Source organism: Schistocerca americana, chromosome 3, assembly GCF_021461395.2.
Source record: "Schistocerca americana isolate TAMUIC-IGC-003095 chromosome 3, iqSchAmer2.1, whole genome shotgun sequence".
Taxonomy (NCBI): Eukaryota; Metazoa; Arthropoda; class Insecta; order Orthoptera; family Acrididae; genus Schistocerca; species Schistocerca americana.
In genome coordinates, this window is record NC_060121.1 from 766,839,453 (window position 1) to 766,858,319 (window position 18,867).

At 46.2% G+C, this 18,867-nt stretch overlaps 1 protein-coding gene across 1 annotated transcript in view; it reads right to left on the minus strand.

The window, feature by feature from the left end:
* Window positions 1–9,458: 9,458 nt before the first annotated feature.
* Window positions 9,459–18,867, minus strand: part of LOC124606383 — a 302,259-nt gene continuing 292,850 nt past the window's right edge. The window contains exon 9 of the mRNA XM_047138364.1: window positions 9,459–10,085. Within this exon, the coding sequence (XP_046994320.1) occupies window positions 9,459–10,085 (627 nt within the window). The remainder of the gene's footprint in view (window positions 10,086–18,867) is intronic.

Genomic DNA, 18,867 nt, shown 5'->3' on the forward strand with positions numbered 1-18,867 from the left:
GGCAGATTGCAACAGGTCAGTGCTATTCTGAAATTGTAGTGGTATGCTTGTAATATATTCCTTACTGTTTAGTAGCCGCGTACATGTATAGATGTCACATATATTTCAGTACTGTCAGCTCTTATGCTTCGAACATCGCAACTAATTACAATTCTGGATGCAAGAAGTTATACAATGGAAAATATATTTCCTTACAGTTTCCTACAGTTTGGTAAGCTCTCAATCATTCTTTTGTAAAAGTAGCTGGATCCACAAGATTTAGAGACTACTGTCCACCATCCCCATCCCCATTGTTCACCGCGTTTCTGCTGGATTCCGACAAGACGCCGGAATCCGGGTGCATCAACATGAAGAATTACCATGAATCGCCGTCAGACCTAGATATTACTATTACATGTCCGGAAGAACAGGCATCGCACGTATAATAGTCCTATTCAGGAAGGCGTGCGGAATAAAGCATACTTCGTGTGATATTCATTTGTCTTGTGTTTTAAACATGTTCCTACTGTTTACTGGATAGTGCAGGTGTGCATTTTTTTCTGAATTATAGACACGTACAGCTCGAAACATTGGCGATTATTCTTCTTCTAGTTATGTATTGGCGAGTGTCAGCGCTCTTCACAGATTGTAGTGGTTTGCTGATAACACGGAGTTTAACAAAAAGAATCATCCGATTTGACACATTTATGTTTCTGAAACTAATAAACATATACAATGGATTTTGTTTTTTGATGAACGAGTAGCTCAAAAAGTTTTTATGTACCTTTTCATAGGTGTTCACTATGACCCCCCTTGAGATGCACGGCATATGTCAGTGCGGTATTCATATTGTTCCCACACTGCAGCGAGCACGTCTTGAGTTACAGCTTCCACAGCAGCTGTTAAGCGATGCCGGCCGCGGTGGTCTCGCGGTTCTAGGCGCGCAGTCCGGAACCGCGCGACTGCTGCGGTCGCAGGTTCGAATCCTGCCTCGGGCATGGATGTGTGTGGTGTCCTTAGGTTAGTTAGGTTTAAGTAGTTCTAAGTTCTAGGGGACTGATGACCACAGAAGTTAAGTCCCATAGTGCTCAGAGCCATTTGAACCATTTTTTTGCTAAGCGATGTCTTAGTTCATTCATTGTTGTTGGTAACGGAGGCACATGAACACAGTCTTTTGTAAGCCCGCACAAGAAATAATCACATACAGCGAGGTCCAGTGACCTTGGAGGCCAGTGCTGTAAGACTGAATCGTTTGGTACAGTGCAACCGATCCATATTTCAGTAATCCTTTGGTTTAAAAATTCCCGCCCTTCCAGATCCTAGTGGGGCGGTGCCCCATCCTTTTGGTAAATGTATTCGTACGAATCAGTCTGCATCTATGGAAAGAAAGTTTTTAAGCATATCGAGATATGTGCTTCCTGTAACAGTGTTCTCTCAAAGAAAAATGGACCATACACCTTTTCCCGTCAAACTGTCCTAAACACATTAAATGTTGTACGACTTAATGTGGTTGTTCTGTATCCCATATTCTCCCATTACGACGGTTTATTTTTCCATTTAAGTGGAATGTTGCCTCGTTACTAAATATTGAGCGTGGAAGAAAACTATCATCCTCTTTCTTGCCACGTTGTCGTTTCTCACATTCACGAAGAGCTTGCAGTAGCTGAATTTTGTATGGTTTCGTGAGTAAACGGCGACTCCAGACGGACATCGGGGGCATGCTGAGCTGTCGAGCTGCACGGCTAACGGATTTCTGCGGACGCTTTGGGAAACTACGGTGGATTCCTTCGACGTCTGTGTCACACACTCGGGGACGGCTGGCGATTTCCCTTTACACAAACAATCTGTTTTTCGGAATTGTTCATTGCATCGTCTAAAGCTCTGTTCTTTAGGAGGATCTAAACCATACCTAGTACGAAAAGGACGCTTGACAGTTATTTACTCGCCCGCATCGCGCAAAACGTATAACACAAAACGCTATCTGCTGTCCCGACACCATTTTTACTAGAACTGAAGTGGGCGCACACTGCTGCTACCTAGCGGGAACCATGTAAAGGTCGGTAGTCTTTCCAGCAGTACGTTGTTCACGCTCATATCTGAAATAACACAACAATTATGATTTTTTTTTAATCGGATGATTCTTTTTGATACACTCTGTATACTCCATACTGTTTCAGTAGCCTCCTACATGTATAGACGTCACGTATATTTTAATAAGGTCACTGTATCCTTCGAACATAGCAACAAATTACAACACTGAACACAACAAATGATACTATGGAAAATATATGTCCTCACAGATTCCGACGTTCTGATACGTTCTCAATTATTCGTATGTAAAACTAGCTGGATTCACAAGATTTAGATACTTCGATATACAATTTTTGCCTGTTTCAGTTTCAGTCCGTAATTATTCTAAATTTGATGTCCCATTTGACGATTCTTGCTGACATTCCAAACTTTCTGTTAATGCTAAAACTGAATATATGGCACTTTAAAATACCATATTCTCTCATGTTTCTAATAATAATGTTAATATCGTCAGCATCCAGCACGTGTCACGCTCCTTGTTTCAAACACAATGGGAGATCACTTACCTGTGGCAAGGAAGGATAGATGGTCAAGGCCTATTTTTGCATAACATTGTTTGTAATTTCTCCGATAGCAGATTAGATTATTTAGCGTAACTTACAGGGCCATTAAAAATTAAAAGTAAAATGAAAGTTAAAGCAACCACGGTTTCTCTAAGGACGAAATCAAACTACAGTAAAAACTCCAGTATCCAATACGCATGAGGAAGTTTTATTTACTTTGAAAATGTTATCAAAATTTTATTATACTGATGAATTTGTTACACAATTTTAAAAATCTACAAGCCATGAGCATGATGTAACAATAAAGCAAAGTAAAAATATAAAAAGTACAGTGAGAAGGTCGCTTCTTCAAAACATGATACGGATTTTATTGGAGCGAATTAAACGATCTAGTTAGTAAAATGTCGGCCATGGTGCTATATTTATAGAGCAGCTTGCAAAAAGTGTTTGGTGATAAAACTTTAAAATAGCTGCCGGTATAATTATATCTTCGTGGCGAACTACGGGTCAGTGACTAATACGAGAACTGTAACGGACTGGGTTCTCATCAAAGCGTAATGAATAGAGCAGCAGTGAGCAGCGAGATAAGAGCGACGTAGGGAAATGGGGACGCGTGCCTCAAGTTGTAATACTATGAGCGCTTTCTGCAAGTACTTCTTATTTATGCTCGATGTTTTTAATATCTGACCTAGCTTCTGCAGCTATATCCTACTATTACTGGCATTAAAAATTACAAGTTGTTAGAAGTGATACATTGGAAATGCGAACTGGCTATGGGATTCTGTTATCACCATGCACTGTTTAACGATTTGCGGAGTTACTGGTCAGTAGGAACATAAATTATGTACCACCATCAGTCACTTCCGTTGGTATAACTCAATGAAGGCTTTTTTACACTTAAAACTACTAGTTCTCGTTGAAAGTTATTTAGTACAGATTTTTAATGGGTACAGTGCACATACACATTTTGGCAGTAAGAGCACACACTGCAAAACTGTATCGCACAGATCAACACTAGAGGAAAATTAGCGCTTGCTCAATAAGTGTTCAATCCGGAACCCTTCATAGCTGTTCAAGGTGAGTTCGAACACCATCTGCACACTTTCAGAGGATGGTCGGGAATGCTTAGAGAAGGGTTTTTATGTGAGGGACTCTTGGTCTCTCCTCAGTTCTGTGAACTCACTCACCGTTTCAAATAAGGTACGCTGAGAACACCAACACGCTACTGCAGATGCAAGCAATGTCGAATGAATGTTGTGTTAGTAGGGAAAACGTTTCCATCGTCTCATGGTATCCACTGTTGACAACTCAGCTACGTCCTTTTCTCTCTTCGCTTTCAGATTTTAATTATTAGGATTTATTCCCAGTCACTGTTCGTAAGCAGTGATACGTCCGTGATCATGTTGATACAGTTCATGATACCTGTTGTAGATACTGTAGTCGATATTTTGAACAACCGTTGCTTCTTAATGCTACGTGCTTTGTAATGCAGCAACATGACGGTTGCTTTACCCTTTGTCTAGTAAGTGTTGGTTTCCTATTTATATAACTCTCAAACTCGTGGTTCAAATCCGTGAACGACGAGGCAAATACCAAGAGTAAATGGTAACTTGTCTGTAAAACACGACACGCGTTTCGTACCTATTTGCAATGGCGCGCAGTTATCCTAATCGCATTGCACCCACGGATTTGATTTCGGATAACAAGCCGAACGAATTTCACTGTAACTAATCACTTTGGAATAAGTATTCCTTACGCTCACCTGGATACCGTGATCAATCTGTGGCAACTCGTTCGTCTTCTAGTCTTTAACTCGCATAGTGATCGATTGAACTGGCTGAATTGTGTCTCAGTTACCGTTGAAATCGTCATGACTGAAACGAATTTATAACGTCTACATTCCAAATAGTAGAAATTTGTCTGGTACCACGGTGGCTTTGATCTTTACGTGAATTTAATGGTAGAGAATTCAGTGTGTTCTCACTTCTAATTCGATCGTTAAGAATTGTTCGCAATCGATTGTAATACTGCTAACGTTATTTTATCTGGAGAAGGGAGCATCTATTGTGACTGAAGTACAGCTTTTACTGGCGGTAGCAAACAAACAAGTGCAGAAAGGATACTACAAGATGAATTAAGAAATTTTTGATAGTCCGAAGGGAGCACATTAGGTTTTGACTTTTTCTGCATTCGTTTCTACACTAGCCAAAGGTGCAGTCGTTGATTGTTCCTAAACCTTCTGACCACATTTTCATTTATATTACAGTGAAATCTCTCTTCTGTTAGTGATTACCACATCGGTTAATAAGTAAAACAACTGGCTGATTAGAACGTCATATCGGGCTATTATCTGTTACAGAGGACAGCTCTGTGCTGGGAAATAACGATTCCTTAATACCTTCGATTTTTCTACAATGTTGACACCTTCTTCGATCGTTTGAAACTATCTTCTGGCAAATTCACGTATAGATCAAAGCTACGGTGGTAGGAAGAGAAGGTATTTGAAATGTAGACGTTATGAATTAGTTCCAGTTACGACGATTTCAACGGCACCTGAAACACAATTGGACCAGTTCAATCGGTCACTACGTAGGTTGAAGATTGGAAGCTCCAACGAGCTGCTACAGGTTGATAACGATGTCTGGGTGAGGGTAAAGAATACTTATTCTTAAGTAATTAGTTACAGTATAATTCGTTCGGCTTGTAAATTTATCCCATATCGTCAAAATAGAAAGCCAGCACTTATTGTACAAAGAGTAAAGCAACAGTCTTGTTACTGTACTCACAGCACGTAGCAATAGGAAGCAACAATCGTTTAAAATGTCGACTACGTTAGCCACAACAGGCATTATGAACAGTATTAACATGATCACAAACCTATTAATTGCTTACGTACAGCTACTGGGAAGAATTTCTATTAACTAATTTAATTAAAGCCCGAGGGCGAGGGGAGAAAATGACCTAACTGGATTGTGAACAGTAAATACCATGAGCCGATGGAAACGTTACCCCTAAAAAGACAACATTCGTTCGACAATACACATATCTGCTCTGGTATGTTGGTATTCTCAGCGAACACAGTTACAAAGTTCAATGAGCTCACAAACCTAAGGAATTTTCCCGCAAAGAGCCGCGGGAGACCAGGAGTTCCTGGCATAAAAACCCTTCTATAAACATCTCCGATCATCCTCTAAAAATGTGCGGATCGAGTTGGGACTTTAGGGGTATGGTTAATGGAACATTAAATTAAAATTTCATTCGATGCAACTCTGTCACTGCTTTCTCTCGAGGTGAGGGGAATTAATTTTCATATGTATTATTTCAGAAAGTTAGCTCCTCTGAAAACTCCGTTCTGTGAGCATAACGAGTAGGAAGCTATAGCAGTGGCACTGGAGATTAGTAGTTCGTTATGTTGTGCTGTTGATAAAATGGGGTACAACTTAAACGATCGGTGTTTTTGAGTGTTGTTCATAATGCACCATGCTGAGAGGACGTTCTGATGGAGAAAACATTGAATTGGAAGGAAAGAACCTTTCTGCTAGTGGAAGACACAAAAATGAGGTGATTAGTAATGTAAAGAGAATAAGATACAAAATGATTACAACAGATCTCGTGTATAAGGTATATAGTCGTAATAAATAACAAGGAATAATCAAATGATATTGGTGGTAATAGCAAGCAAGTGACTGTTGGAACGGAAGCGGTTCTGGAAATGCGTGGGTGGTAGATAGTATGTGAACTACAGAACTGCCAATAGTAATAATCAACAACAGTCTAAAACTAGAAAGCAGGAATAGCAGAACGAGCAGCAGTTGACTGGGGGCTATGCGGATGGGACGGTGGCGTGATGAGCAGAGTCTGACAGCCCCAACAACTTCTTATATAGATGCGGTTTAGCACTATTATACGACAGGAGTTCAAGGCTCCACCAAATGCGCAGACGTAATTTGAAGAACAGGGACTGTATCTGGAGCCAACTAGACGCATTTCTACCAGAAGAACATGTGTGTCCAGCACTGGACGAAGTATCCTGCGATCTGGACTGCGTCAGTTTAGCACTTGAATAGTAATGTACACTAGTTTTGGTACGTAAACATTGGAGTGGAAATGATTTTGTACATTCAAGAATGTCGGTGACGAACGAGGTATGTGAAAAATTAAATTACAAACTGGCAAAAACAGTTTATACCCATAAAACACTAGTAGAAATTTATTAGAGAAAGACACTGGACTATGGGGTACTATCATTGGTGTGCATTCTGTGGAGATGGAGGAGGAATATCTCTACCTTTGGCTCCAAATTATTGGGCGGGTGATTCTGGAGCCAGATCTATTGAGAAAAGTGTCGATAGATCTTTACCAGTTAGAGGCCGCAAGCTGGTTCACAACTCCCACGGACATTGCTGTTACCGAATGAGCCATCCGCACACGCCTTAGATCGGCACATGCAGTCGCAGACCTCCAGAACTTTTCAGCATCTTCGCAAACAGTTCATAAACTATCCCTGTATGTTGTGACATACTAGCGCACTTACAACGATAGAAAGTTCCTTACAAAAACAACCATTAGGTTGTGTGTAAACGTTTGTCTGCTATTTCTTTATGGTTCCGAGGATCTTACCCAGTTATGTATACCGGGGAGCGACTTGTGTGTTTTGGAGAGGTACCAAAATTCCGTTTTGTCACGTTTTTAAGAATGTAGACTCAGCAGGAGAGTGTGAGATTCATTCCGGATCCTTGTCTATGGTTTGTAGTAGACTTAAAGTCTCGCGGTGTCGACACTGATGTCTACGCGCTGGAGGCAACATAGGAAACAATATTGGATGTATCTCGAACACCAAGGTATTGCATTATGACTGCTGCAACGCGTCACAAATTAGAATGTTTGATAAAACTGCAATGTCCTGCAATGGAAGGTATCACGGAGTTGTTATATACCTGAGATATTCCACAAATTTTTCTTATTCAGAAATCTTTTGATCGCGTTGGGTGTATTTATGACAGCGTACCGGTTTTGACTACTGAGTCATCGTAAGCATGAGCGTCTTCTAACGTAACACGTGATGTTGTCATCTAGCACCATCTGCAGTGCCCGACGGTCCCTGTTTGTCGGTACACGAGGTTTGGCTGTTCTTGGTTTAGTTATGGTTGTACGCCCATGTTTCCACTTCACAATCACTTCACCATGTGTCGACGGGCTGCTTTAGAGAGGTTGAAAGGTCCCTGATGGGCTCGTTACTCAGGTTATATCCAGCGACTAGACCACGTTAGAAGTCATTGATCTTCTGCTGTCACTGCTTCTCTCCTGAGAACGCAATACCTGCCACATTCTTATATTCTGGCGAGTCCGCCTCTCACGTCATCTAGTGGTCAACTCCGCATTACGTAGGAGTGTCCGAATACTTTTGATCAGATAGTGCGTCCGATACTGCAAGCGTAGGTCATAGGGTGTGTTGGCATTTACATAGGAGCCATATGAATTGATGGGTAGTCTCCTATTGTGTGAGGCCCCGCTGATAACACCGCACTGAAATATAACATGGCAGTGAAAATTTCGATCCGAACAAAGTTATTGACGCTACTCTATTGCTATTAAGCGAGTAGCTAAGGCAAATGGTGAATGAGCAGGACAAAATCGAAAGGGTATGAAAGGGGGTAAGCCATTTGGCTCGTCTCTTTTCATTCATATTTGATAAATAAACTTGTAAGTAGGCTGTTTAGGTTTTCTTATTGGTAACGCCACGTAGCGCTCTGTATGAAAATCACTGGCTGTGCTGTGTGCAGTCTGTGGCTAGTTTGCATTGTTGTCTGCCATTGTAGTGTTGGGCAGCTGGATGTTAACAGCGCGTAGCGTTGCGCAGTTGGAGGTGAGCCGCCGGCAGTGGTGGATGTGGGGAAGTGAGATGGCGGATTTTTGAGAGCGGATGATCTGGACGTGTGTCCATCAGAGACAGTACATTTGTAAGACTGGATGTCATGAACTGATGTATATAATATGACTTTTGAACAATATTAAGGTAAATACATTGTTTGTTCCCTATCAAAATCTTTCTTTTGCTAACTGTGCCTATCAGTAGTTAGTGCCGTCAGTAGTTAGAATCTTTTATTTAGCTGGCAGTAGTGGCGCTCGCTGTATTGCAGTAGTTCAAGTAACCAAGATTTTTGTGAGGTAAGTGATTTGTGAAACGTATAGGTTAATGTTAGTCAGGGCCATTCTTTTGCAGGGATTTTTGAAAGTCAGATTGCGTTGCGCTTAAAATATTGTGTGTCAGTTTAAGCACAGTCATGGATAATTGTTCAAAGGGGACGTTTCAAATTGACTGTAGACGACTTGACTTACACAGGGTGTTTCAATTCCTTTTTTGAACCAGCTTTTTTTTTAAAAGAGATGTGCGCTAGATGATTACTTGACGTGTTACTTTATTGAGGAGATTCTGATCCTGAGTTAACTGGTTAGACGCGAAATTGGTTAATTGTGATAAATACACCAAACGCGATCAAGGCATCAGTGAACAAAACAGCATTTTTAAAAACCGGGTGTGGTGCTCCAATTTCATGACGTCAAATTTCGTCTCCTTAAATATCTATGCTGTAGAGCGATGCCGGAACGTATCGAGACACGGCATCTCGGATACGAGCGTCATATCAGCAGACGTCAGGGGTTTTTGACCAGTGACTGGGAGAGCCAGTCTACTGAGAGTCGCCGCAGTTAGAGATCAGTGGTGGGGTCGGTCGCCCTGGGGTGACTGCAGACGACGGAGAACTTGTCGTCGGCAACGCGCGTGTCGCTGTCTGCCGAGCTGCCGGCGGTGGAGGAGGACGCGGTCCGGCCCCGTCCCCAGTGGCGGTCGGAGGCTTCAAAGTCTCCGGCCGCCGACTCCTCGTGTCAGAAGTGCGACAGCTTGCTGTGGACGCGCGGCGACCCGCCGAACGGCAGCCCCGCGTCGGGCGAGTAGAAGTTGCCGGCGGCGGCGCCGGCTCCGGGGCCCGCCAGGTCGGCGTTGACGGAGGCGTACAGCCCCTGCTGGGAGCCCGCGACGCCGCCCAGCGCCGCCGCCGAGTTGAGGGCGCAGGCGGAGGCGGCGAGCGAGCCGGGCAGCGCGCTGGCCAGGTGCGAGCGCACCGCCGACGACAGCATGAGGTAGGTGCGCGGCACGAAGACGGCGACGACGACGCAGCAGGCGGTGGCGGCGAGCCCCGAGGCGAGCGCGGCGTCGCGCCACGCGTCGCCGGCCAGCAAGAAGGCGGCCAGCCAGCCGGCCCAGACGGCGGCGCTGAGCAGCGCGGCCGCCAGGAAGCAGGCGCCCTCGCGGTAGTTGCGGCGAGAACGCGCCGCCAGCGGAGACACCGACACCAGCAGCAGCAGCAGCAGCGCGTCGCAGCCCAGCTGCAGAGACAGCGCCACGCCGCCGCCGCGGCACGCCTCGCGCTGCCCCGCGCCCGACGGCCACTCCAGCCAGAACTGCAGCACCAGCGTCGACGGCGTCAGCGCCATCAGGAAGCACAGCGAGCTCTGCGGACACAGTACCGGCCTCCCTCAGTCGAAATCTTTTTCTTTCTTTCTTTCTTTCACTTTGCGCCTGAGTCCCGCAATGTGAGCAGGGTCGGCGTGGTTACAACGGATTTGGCAAGGTTAATTTAAAGGCGTGGCCAGGTGCCCTTCCAGCTGCCACCCCATACCCGCCAGGAAGGAATCAGTGTACCCCAGCTGTCTGCGTCTAGTGTAAACTATGAAATAGTGCGGAACCTTTACAGATGTCCGCGTGTCGTGCAACTGAGGCGGGATGTGGGGACCAGCACGGTATTCACCTAGCGGGAGGTGGAAAACCGCCAAAAAACCACATCCAGGCTGGCCGAAACACCGGCCCACGTCGTTAATACACCGGGCAGATTCGATCCAGGGCCGGCGCGCCTACCTGAGTCCAGGAAGAAGCGCATTAGCGCTCTCGGCTGACATGCCTGGTCCCTTAGTCGAAATCTCCTCGGGCAGGAAGTGGTGTGGTGAGGCCTGCTTGCAAAGAAAGGCACACATTTAGACAATGCCACGAGGCCTGCAGACGTAGCGGCCCACCAGCGGTTACAGACCTTCAGCCACGCCGCTACAACACTTGCTGCTAGCACTATGCTCCAGTTTAGGACAGCTACCTGTTCTGTGGGATCGTTTAATGCGTGCTGACGAGGAACCCCTTTAGTGCGAGGCCGTAAGTTCAATCTTTAGTAAGGCTTGTCTGGAAATGTTATGTTAACAATCACGATAATCATAATGACTCACCTCGGTTCTGAGAGTTCCGGAACCTGTGCAGAAATTTGAAATAGAGATCAACATAAACATCATTTTCGCCGACATAAAAGTTTTCAGCCGGCCGGTGTGGCCGAGCGGTTTTAACTGCTACAGTCTGGAACCGTGTGACCACTACGGTCGCAGGTTCGAATCCTGCCTCGGGCATGGATGTGTGTGATGTCCTTAGGTTAGTTAGGTTTAAGTAGTTCTAAGTTCTAGGGGACTGATGACCTCAGAAGTTAAGTCCCATAGTGCTCAGAGCCATTTGAACTATTTGAAAAGTTTTCTGGGTTTGGTACTGCGTCATAATGTAAAATCTACTTCTGCTATAGAAAACCTAACGTTTCAGCCACGATTACAGCGGCCTTCTTCTGGGTCTAATGGTGTGTTCTAGCTATGCACTGTCCTTTATATTTTGTTGTTAGTGTTCACTGCGCATGCTATTACGTCATAATTTTAAAAAGGTAGTTAGTTTCATTGGTCACTTCAGGAAGAAGGAGAGGGAACTTTATTTTAATTGTCTATGGTGGAGGGAGAACGTGACCTCTGTTGTCCATTGGCTCTTGTGTTATGTACCATGATTGGTGGCCACCGTCGAATGAGAAGTTTGCTGATGTTTACCAACTGCCGGACGTCGGCCACGCGGCGGCAGTTACTCACCGGTAGTGCTCGTGCCTCGTGTTGACAGTGCGGTCTGTTGGGCTCTGATTGCTGGCAGCCAAGATGGGGCAAGCCTGAGTCCATCCTCCCTGTTCATGTTGTTACGGTGTTTAAGTATTTCGATGGCCCTTTTTATTGCTCATGAAAACCACACATTGCATGTTGTACCACCATACAGCGAGATCTTCAGAGTTGGTGGTCCAGATTGCTGTACACACTGGTACCTCTAATACCCAGTAGCACGTGCTCTTGTATTGATGCATGCCTGTATTCGTCGTGGCATACTATCCACAAGTTCACTAAGGCACCAGATTGTTCCACTCCTCAACAGCCATTCGGCGTAGATTCTCTCAGAGTGGTTGGTGGGTCACGTCGTCCATAAACAGCCCTTTTCAATGCATCCCAGGCATGTTCGGTAGGGTTCATGTCTGGAGAACATGCTGGACACTCTAGTCGAGCGATGTCGTTATCCTGAAGGAAGTCATTCACAACACGTGCACGATGGGGGCGCGAATTGTCGCCCATGAAGACGAATATCTCGCCAATATGCTGCCGATATGGTTGCCCTGTGGTCGGAGGATGGCATTCACGTATCGTACAGCCGTTACGGCGCCTTCCATGACCACCAGCGCCGTACATTGGCCCCCCATAATACCACCCCAAAACAGCAGGGACCCTCCACCTTGCTGCAGTCGCTGGATAGTGTGTCTAAGGCGTTCATCCTGACCGGGTTGCCTCCAAACACGTCTCCGACGATTGTCTGGTTGAAGGCATACGCGACGGTGAAGAGAACATGATGCCAATTCTGAGCGGTCCATTCGGCATGTTATTCGGCTTATCTGTACCGCGCTGCATGGTGTCGTGGTTGCAAAGATGGACCCCGCCATGGACGTCGGGAGTGAAGTTGCTCATCGTGAAGCCTATTGCGCACAGTTTGAGTCATAACACGACTCCCTGCGTCTGCACGAAAAGCATTATTCAACATGGTGGCGTTGCTGTCAGGGCTCCGTCGAACAATAACCCATAGGTAGCGGTCATCTACTGCAGTAGTAGCCCTTGGCCGACCTGAGCGAGGCTTGTCATCGGCAGCTCCTGTCTTTCTGTATCTTCTCCACGTCCAAACGACATCGCTTTGGTTCACTCTCAGACGCCTGGACACTTCCCTTGTTGAGAGCCCTTCCTGGCACAAGTAACAATGCGGACGCGATCGAACCTGGTGGAATGACTGCAACTGATCGGCTGTCGGAGCCCCGCCGTCCAATAGGCGCTGCTCATGCATGGTTGTTTACATCTAAGGGCGGGTTTAGTGACATCTCTGAACACTTAAAGGGACTGTGTCTGTGATACACTATCCACACTCAACGTCTGGGAACCGGAGTGATGCACAACTTTATTTGATGTGTGTACATCCATAGTGCGACAGAAAATGAGTGTTCTGTTGGTGCAGAGATCAACCTTCTGTGGGATGTATGTATTACACTCCACAAAATATACGTCGTCGACATTCAAGAAATGTTCAAGACAAACGACTCAGGATCGAGTGAAAAATGGCGCGCCACAATGATCACAGAGGTTGGCACCATCAAGATCGAAGGCGAACTCCTTGGGAGTTACAACCGTGCAGAACATTGAGCTCGGTATGCGTTCTTTACAATGTATATAAAATCATATTGGTGCAACGGAGTGATGAGAACTAATGATGGCATGCAACTGAATGCGAAGCAGTCGGTCCTGAAGCTTATCTCTTAGCCCATTTTCCCATTCTCGCGTGCTGTGACGTAAATATCTCATACTGCTCGTTCAAGATCACTCACACGAGAAAGAATCGTAGGGGGCAGAGCATCTCCAACTTCTGGTAGCACAATAAATAACTTCCCAGACAATTTACCATCCCGATTAATAGTCGGCATAATTGAAACGAATGCATTAAGGCACTGATCTTAGTTGATCTTGATAGAACTATTTTGATACCTCTAATTTCCAGAGTTCCTTTCGTCTGGCTTTCCTCTTCAAATTTCGATTGGTCACAGTTGACAACAAATTCCTTACTGAACGATGGGATAAGTTTATGTATCTCATCTACAAATTTTCGTGCCGAATGCGCTTTGTTTGTAATTTATTTATCTTACGTGTTCCAATTCTGTGGCAATGTTTGAAGTTACGCAATCATCCACTGCTTCCCTGGAAATCATTGTAAACTATGTCGCGCAATTTGACGTGGATAATGTAGTACGTCATTACCACGCACATCCTGTAAATTGTATCGAGCAGCTTTGAAACGTGCAAGCACCAGTTTTTCTAACGAATATGCTTTGTCCTACCTTGAATATCAGTAGTTTTTCTTATGCACTATACGATCATATTCTTACAGACTCATTCGAAATATGTTCACAATTGCTTCTTTACTACACTGCGGATGATCTTTCATGTACACTCCTGGAAATTGAAATAAGAACACCGTGAATTCATTGTCCCAGGAAGGGGAAACTTTATTGACACATTCCTGGGGTCAGATACATCACATGATCACACTGACAGACCCACAGGCACATAGACACAGGCAACAGAGCATGCACAATGTCGGCACTAGTACAGTGTATATCCGCCTTTCGCAGCAATGCAGGCTGCTATTCTCCCATGGAGACGATCGTAGAGATGCTGGATGTAGTCCTGTGGAACGGCTTGCCATGCCATTTCCACCTGGCGCCTCAGTTGGACCAGCGTTCGTGCTGGACGTGCAGACCGCGTGAGACGACGCTTCATCCAGTCCCAAACATGCTCAATGGGGGACAGATCCGGAGATCTTGCTGGCCAGGGTAGTTGACTTACACCTTCTAGAGCACGTTGGGTGGCACGGGATACATGCGGACGTGCATTGTCCTGTTGGAACAGCAAGTTCCCTTGCCGGTCTAGGAATGGTAGAGTGATGGGTTCGATGACGGTTTGGATGTACCGTGCACTATTCAGTGTCCCCTCGACGATCACCAGTGGTGTACGGCCAGTGTAGGAGATCGCTCCCCACACCATGATGCCGGGTGTTGGCCCTGCGTGCCTCGGTCGTATGCAGTCCTGATTGTGGCGCTCACCTGCACGGCGCCAAACACGCATACGACCATCATTGACACCAAGGCAGAAGCGACTCTCATCGCTGAAGACGACACGTCTCCATTCGTCCCTCCATTCACGCCTGTCGCGACACCACTGGAGGCGGGCTGCACGATGTTGGGGCGTGAGAGGAAGACGGCCTAACGGTGTGCGGGACCGTAGCCCAGCTTCATGGAGACGGTTGCGAATGGTCCTCGCCGATACCCCAGGAGCAACAGTGTCCCTAATTTGCTGGGAAGTGGCGGTGCGGTCCCCTACGGCACTGCGTAGGATCCTACGGTATTGGCGTGCATCCGTGCGTCGCTGCGGTCCGGTCCCAGGTCGACGGGCACGTGCACCTTCCGCCGACCACTGGCGACAACATCGATGTACTGTGGAGACCTCACGCCCCACGTGTTGAGCAATTCGGCGGTACGTCCACCCGGCCTCCCGCATGCCCACTATACGCCCTCGCCCAAAGTCCGTCAACTGCACATGCGGCTCACGTCCACGCTGTCGCGGCATGCTACCAGTGTTAAAGACTGCGATGGAGCTCCGTATGCCACGGCAAACTGGCTGACGCTGACGGCGGCGGTGCACAAATGCTGCGCAGCTAGCGCCATTCGACGGCCAACACCGCGGTTCCTGGTGTGTCCGCTGTGCCATGCGTGTGATCATTGCTTGTACAGCCCTCTCGCAGTGTCCGGAGCAAGTATGGTGGGTCTGACACACCGGTGTCAATGTGTTCTTTTTTCCATTTCCAGGAGTGTAGGTAATTATGTTTAGCATACTTCCTCTGACATCGATTATCCTTTACTGCGTCTCAATGGAGACGGGATTTGTGACTCCTTGTCCGACAAGGGTGATGAATTACATGGTTCGACACCTGTTTCAACATCACTTTCACTTCTTAAGCACGTATCGCCATCATCGTACTCCTCATGAATACTGTCCGCACGATCGAGTGTATACGGCACCACACATTCCTCTGATTCACGTAGCAGAAATGCTAATATTTCAACTGCCACTTCTTTCTCACTCTGTGAAGTTCCTGGGGTTCCTTTCTGATGAAATGTCAACTTGTGCGACATATAATCCGATGTTTTTGCTTTCCTTGTCGTTGCCATTGCCCTGCTTTGTATCAACAACAGTAGCACTGTAGCACTTTTGTTTCTCATCGACCAAGCAGTTCAACTACGCTCTGTAGTCTTGTGCTGCGCTCGCCGTTGGATACCTCCAGTCCCGCCCCCTGATGCCATTAGCAGCCAATACTATGGTTGCATGGTAGACAATATGTGGGGCTTCTAATGCTGTAGACATCATTGGCCTTTTGCAACCTCACACTCAGGGGGTTCCTCGTGAGTTTTTTTTCATTTTCTTCCTTACAATTACATGGTTAATACACATCCTGACTAAATGAAGTACCAAGAAATGAAACTTCACGCTTTGAGAAGATATGTGATTTCTGTGATTACAGACTTGAATCAAATTTACAAAGAATGCGGCAGTATGAGCCAAGTTACCAGTATTACGTACCACTCACTCTGGCTTGAATGCATGAACTGATTTGTTTGGAAGGATGTCACTAAGCCATTGAATACTCTCATGATGAACCTCGGCCCACAACAGTTGTAACTAGTCTTTCATGTCCCAGACACTGGAACAGGGCACTGGAACAGGGATGGAGTTGATATGTGAGCTGGTCTCATACTTTTTTACTGGAGACAGGTCTGGAGATTTTCCTGTCCATGGGAGTACCTCAACATCAAGCATACAGTTGAGAGATGAAGGTACTGGATGTGAGCAGCATGGCCCTGTTGAAAAATGGCACCACGATACTGTCGCATAAGAGGTGACAAGGGAGGACGCATAATGTGTGTGGTGCACCTCTGTGTTGTCCGAGTTCCCTCCGTCACTTCTAGCTGTAGTCATACCCAATGGCTCCTCAGCCGTGACACCAGAAATAACGCTGCTGTGACTCCCCAAAACACTGGAAGATTGGGGCCTCTCCAATGTCGCCACAAAGCTCGCCTACGACGGTCGTCAGGGGTAATGTGGAACCCCCTTTCATAGCTGAACACAATGCAACGCCATTCATCAGTAGTTCATGCCTCCCATTCAAGATCCAAATGCAGCTGTTTGTATTTCGGTGTTAAGGATAACCTACAGGTGCAACAGTAATTCTCTAATATGGCCGCTGTTTGTCTATGAGTAGTTGCGAAAACATACTTGACCTCTTAGTGGCGCAGGATGACACAGAATGTTCCAGAAGATCTATTATTGGTTCTCAGATGGCCGGCGCAGACGTCAAGATGTGACACTGCGCTTGGTGCTCGATATGCTCCCTTGTGGTGCTTAGACACTGTCGACCGGAATCTTGACGATCGGTGTTCCTTACCTCACGTTCTCAATCAGATCAACACTGCACCGCATTCGAATGCTCCAAAAATATGGACATTGCGCGGTTCGACCAGTCGTCGAAACGGAGGCCCACAATGACGCCCCATTCAGACTGTCAGGTGGTGACGACGCTTCCTCATACGAGTGTCAGGCACCTCTGCGTCTTTCACAGTGATCACTCAGTGTATGGCGCTTTTCACGTCCGTTGCGTAACCTACTAGGCCCAGTAAATACACTAAACGTGAACAACATTAACGCACTCTGATGGCTGTTCTACCTGACGTAGAAAATTGCGACTGTCCGCTGATTGTCTGTAGGTGTTGGAAGTTACGATGGCTATTCGGAAAGCAAGACCCGTTCGATTGCGAAATGAGAACCACAGTGAAAATACGATTAAGATTTGCATAAATGTGTTAAATAGTGCCTCTAGTAGGCCCATCTAGCGCGTCACGTTGCTCATTTTAGTTGTGAGCGCACAGTGAGCTCGTGTAGGTGCCTAGAAAATAGTGTCTCTCCCTCAGTACAGGGTAACAATTACTGAACTATATGAAAAGAAAAGTAAATTAGTTACAAACTACGCACTGCACACACTTTATTCAACATGTATACATCACTGCAGATGTTCGGATTTAGCTTATGACATGTTAGATATGCCTGCCATCATTGGCGATGATGTGGCGCAGTCGAATAGCGAAATTCTGCATGACCCGCTGAAGTGTCGGAACATCGATGCTGTCGATGACCTCCTGAATGGCTCTTTTCAGCTCAGCAATGTTTTTGGGGTTACTGCTGTAAACCTTGTCTTTAATGTAGACCCACAAAAAGGAGTCGCATGTGTTCATATCCCGAAAATATGGCGGCCAATCGAGACCCATGGCATTCTTTGGGTGCCCCAGAGCCAGAATGTGGTGCCCAAAGTGCTCCTCCAGAACATCACTCTCCTGTTTCAGTGGGGTCGAGTTCCCTCTGGCGTGAACCGCCTCTTGTCGAAGTCAGGGTCACTTTGGATAATGGGGATGAAATTATCTTCCAAAACCTTTACATACTATTTAGTGGTCACTGTGCTATCATGGAATATCGCATCAATAATTCCGTGACCGGACATCGCACACCACGCAGTTCAAATGGTTCAAATGGCTATGAGCACTATGGGACATAACATCTGAGGTCATCAATCCCCTAGAACTTAGAACTACTTAAACCTAACTAACCTAAGGACATCACACACATCCATGCCCCAGGCAGGATTCCAGACTGAAGCGCCTAGAACCGCTTGGCCACAACGGCCGACCACATCACGCAGTCACCCGTTGAGAGTGAAGAAACTTCTCGATTGCGAAATGTGGATTCTCAGTCCCCCAAATGCGACAATTTTGCTTACTGACGAACCCATCCAAATGAAAGTGCGCTTCATTACTAAACCAAACCATACATGTGCATACTAATTCCCAGCATGTCCCGCAGCCAACTCTCCAGTTTGAACATCCTAACGCAACCAGTTCAGAAGTTATGACGATTTCGTTTCATATAGTCCAGTAATTGTCACCCTGTGTGAGTGCCTGTAAGAGATTTCGCCTCATTTTATGCAGCCCCCACAACGTACACTACTGGCCATTAAAACTGCTATACCACGAAGGCGGCGTGCTACAGACGCGAAATTTTACGGCAGGAAGAAGATGCTTGATATGCAAATGATTAGCTTTTCAGGGCATTCAAACAAGGTTGGCGCCGGTGGCGACACCCTCAACGTTCTGACATGAGGAAAGTTTCCAACCGATTTCTCATACACAAACAGCAGTTGACCGGCGTTGCCTGGTGAAACGTTGTTGTGATGCCTCGTATAAGGAGGAGAAATGCGTACCATCACGTT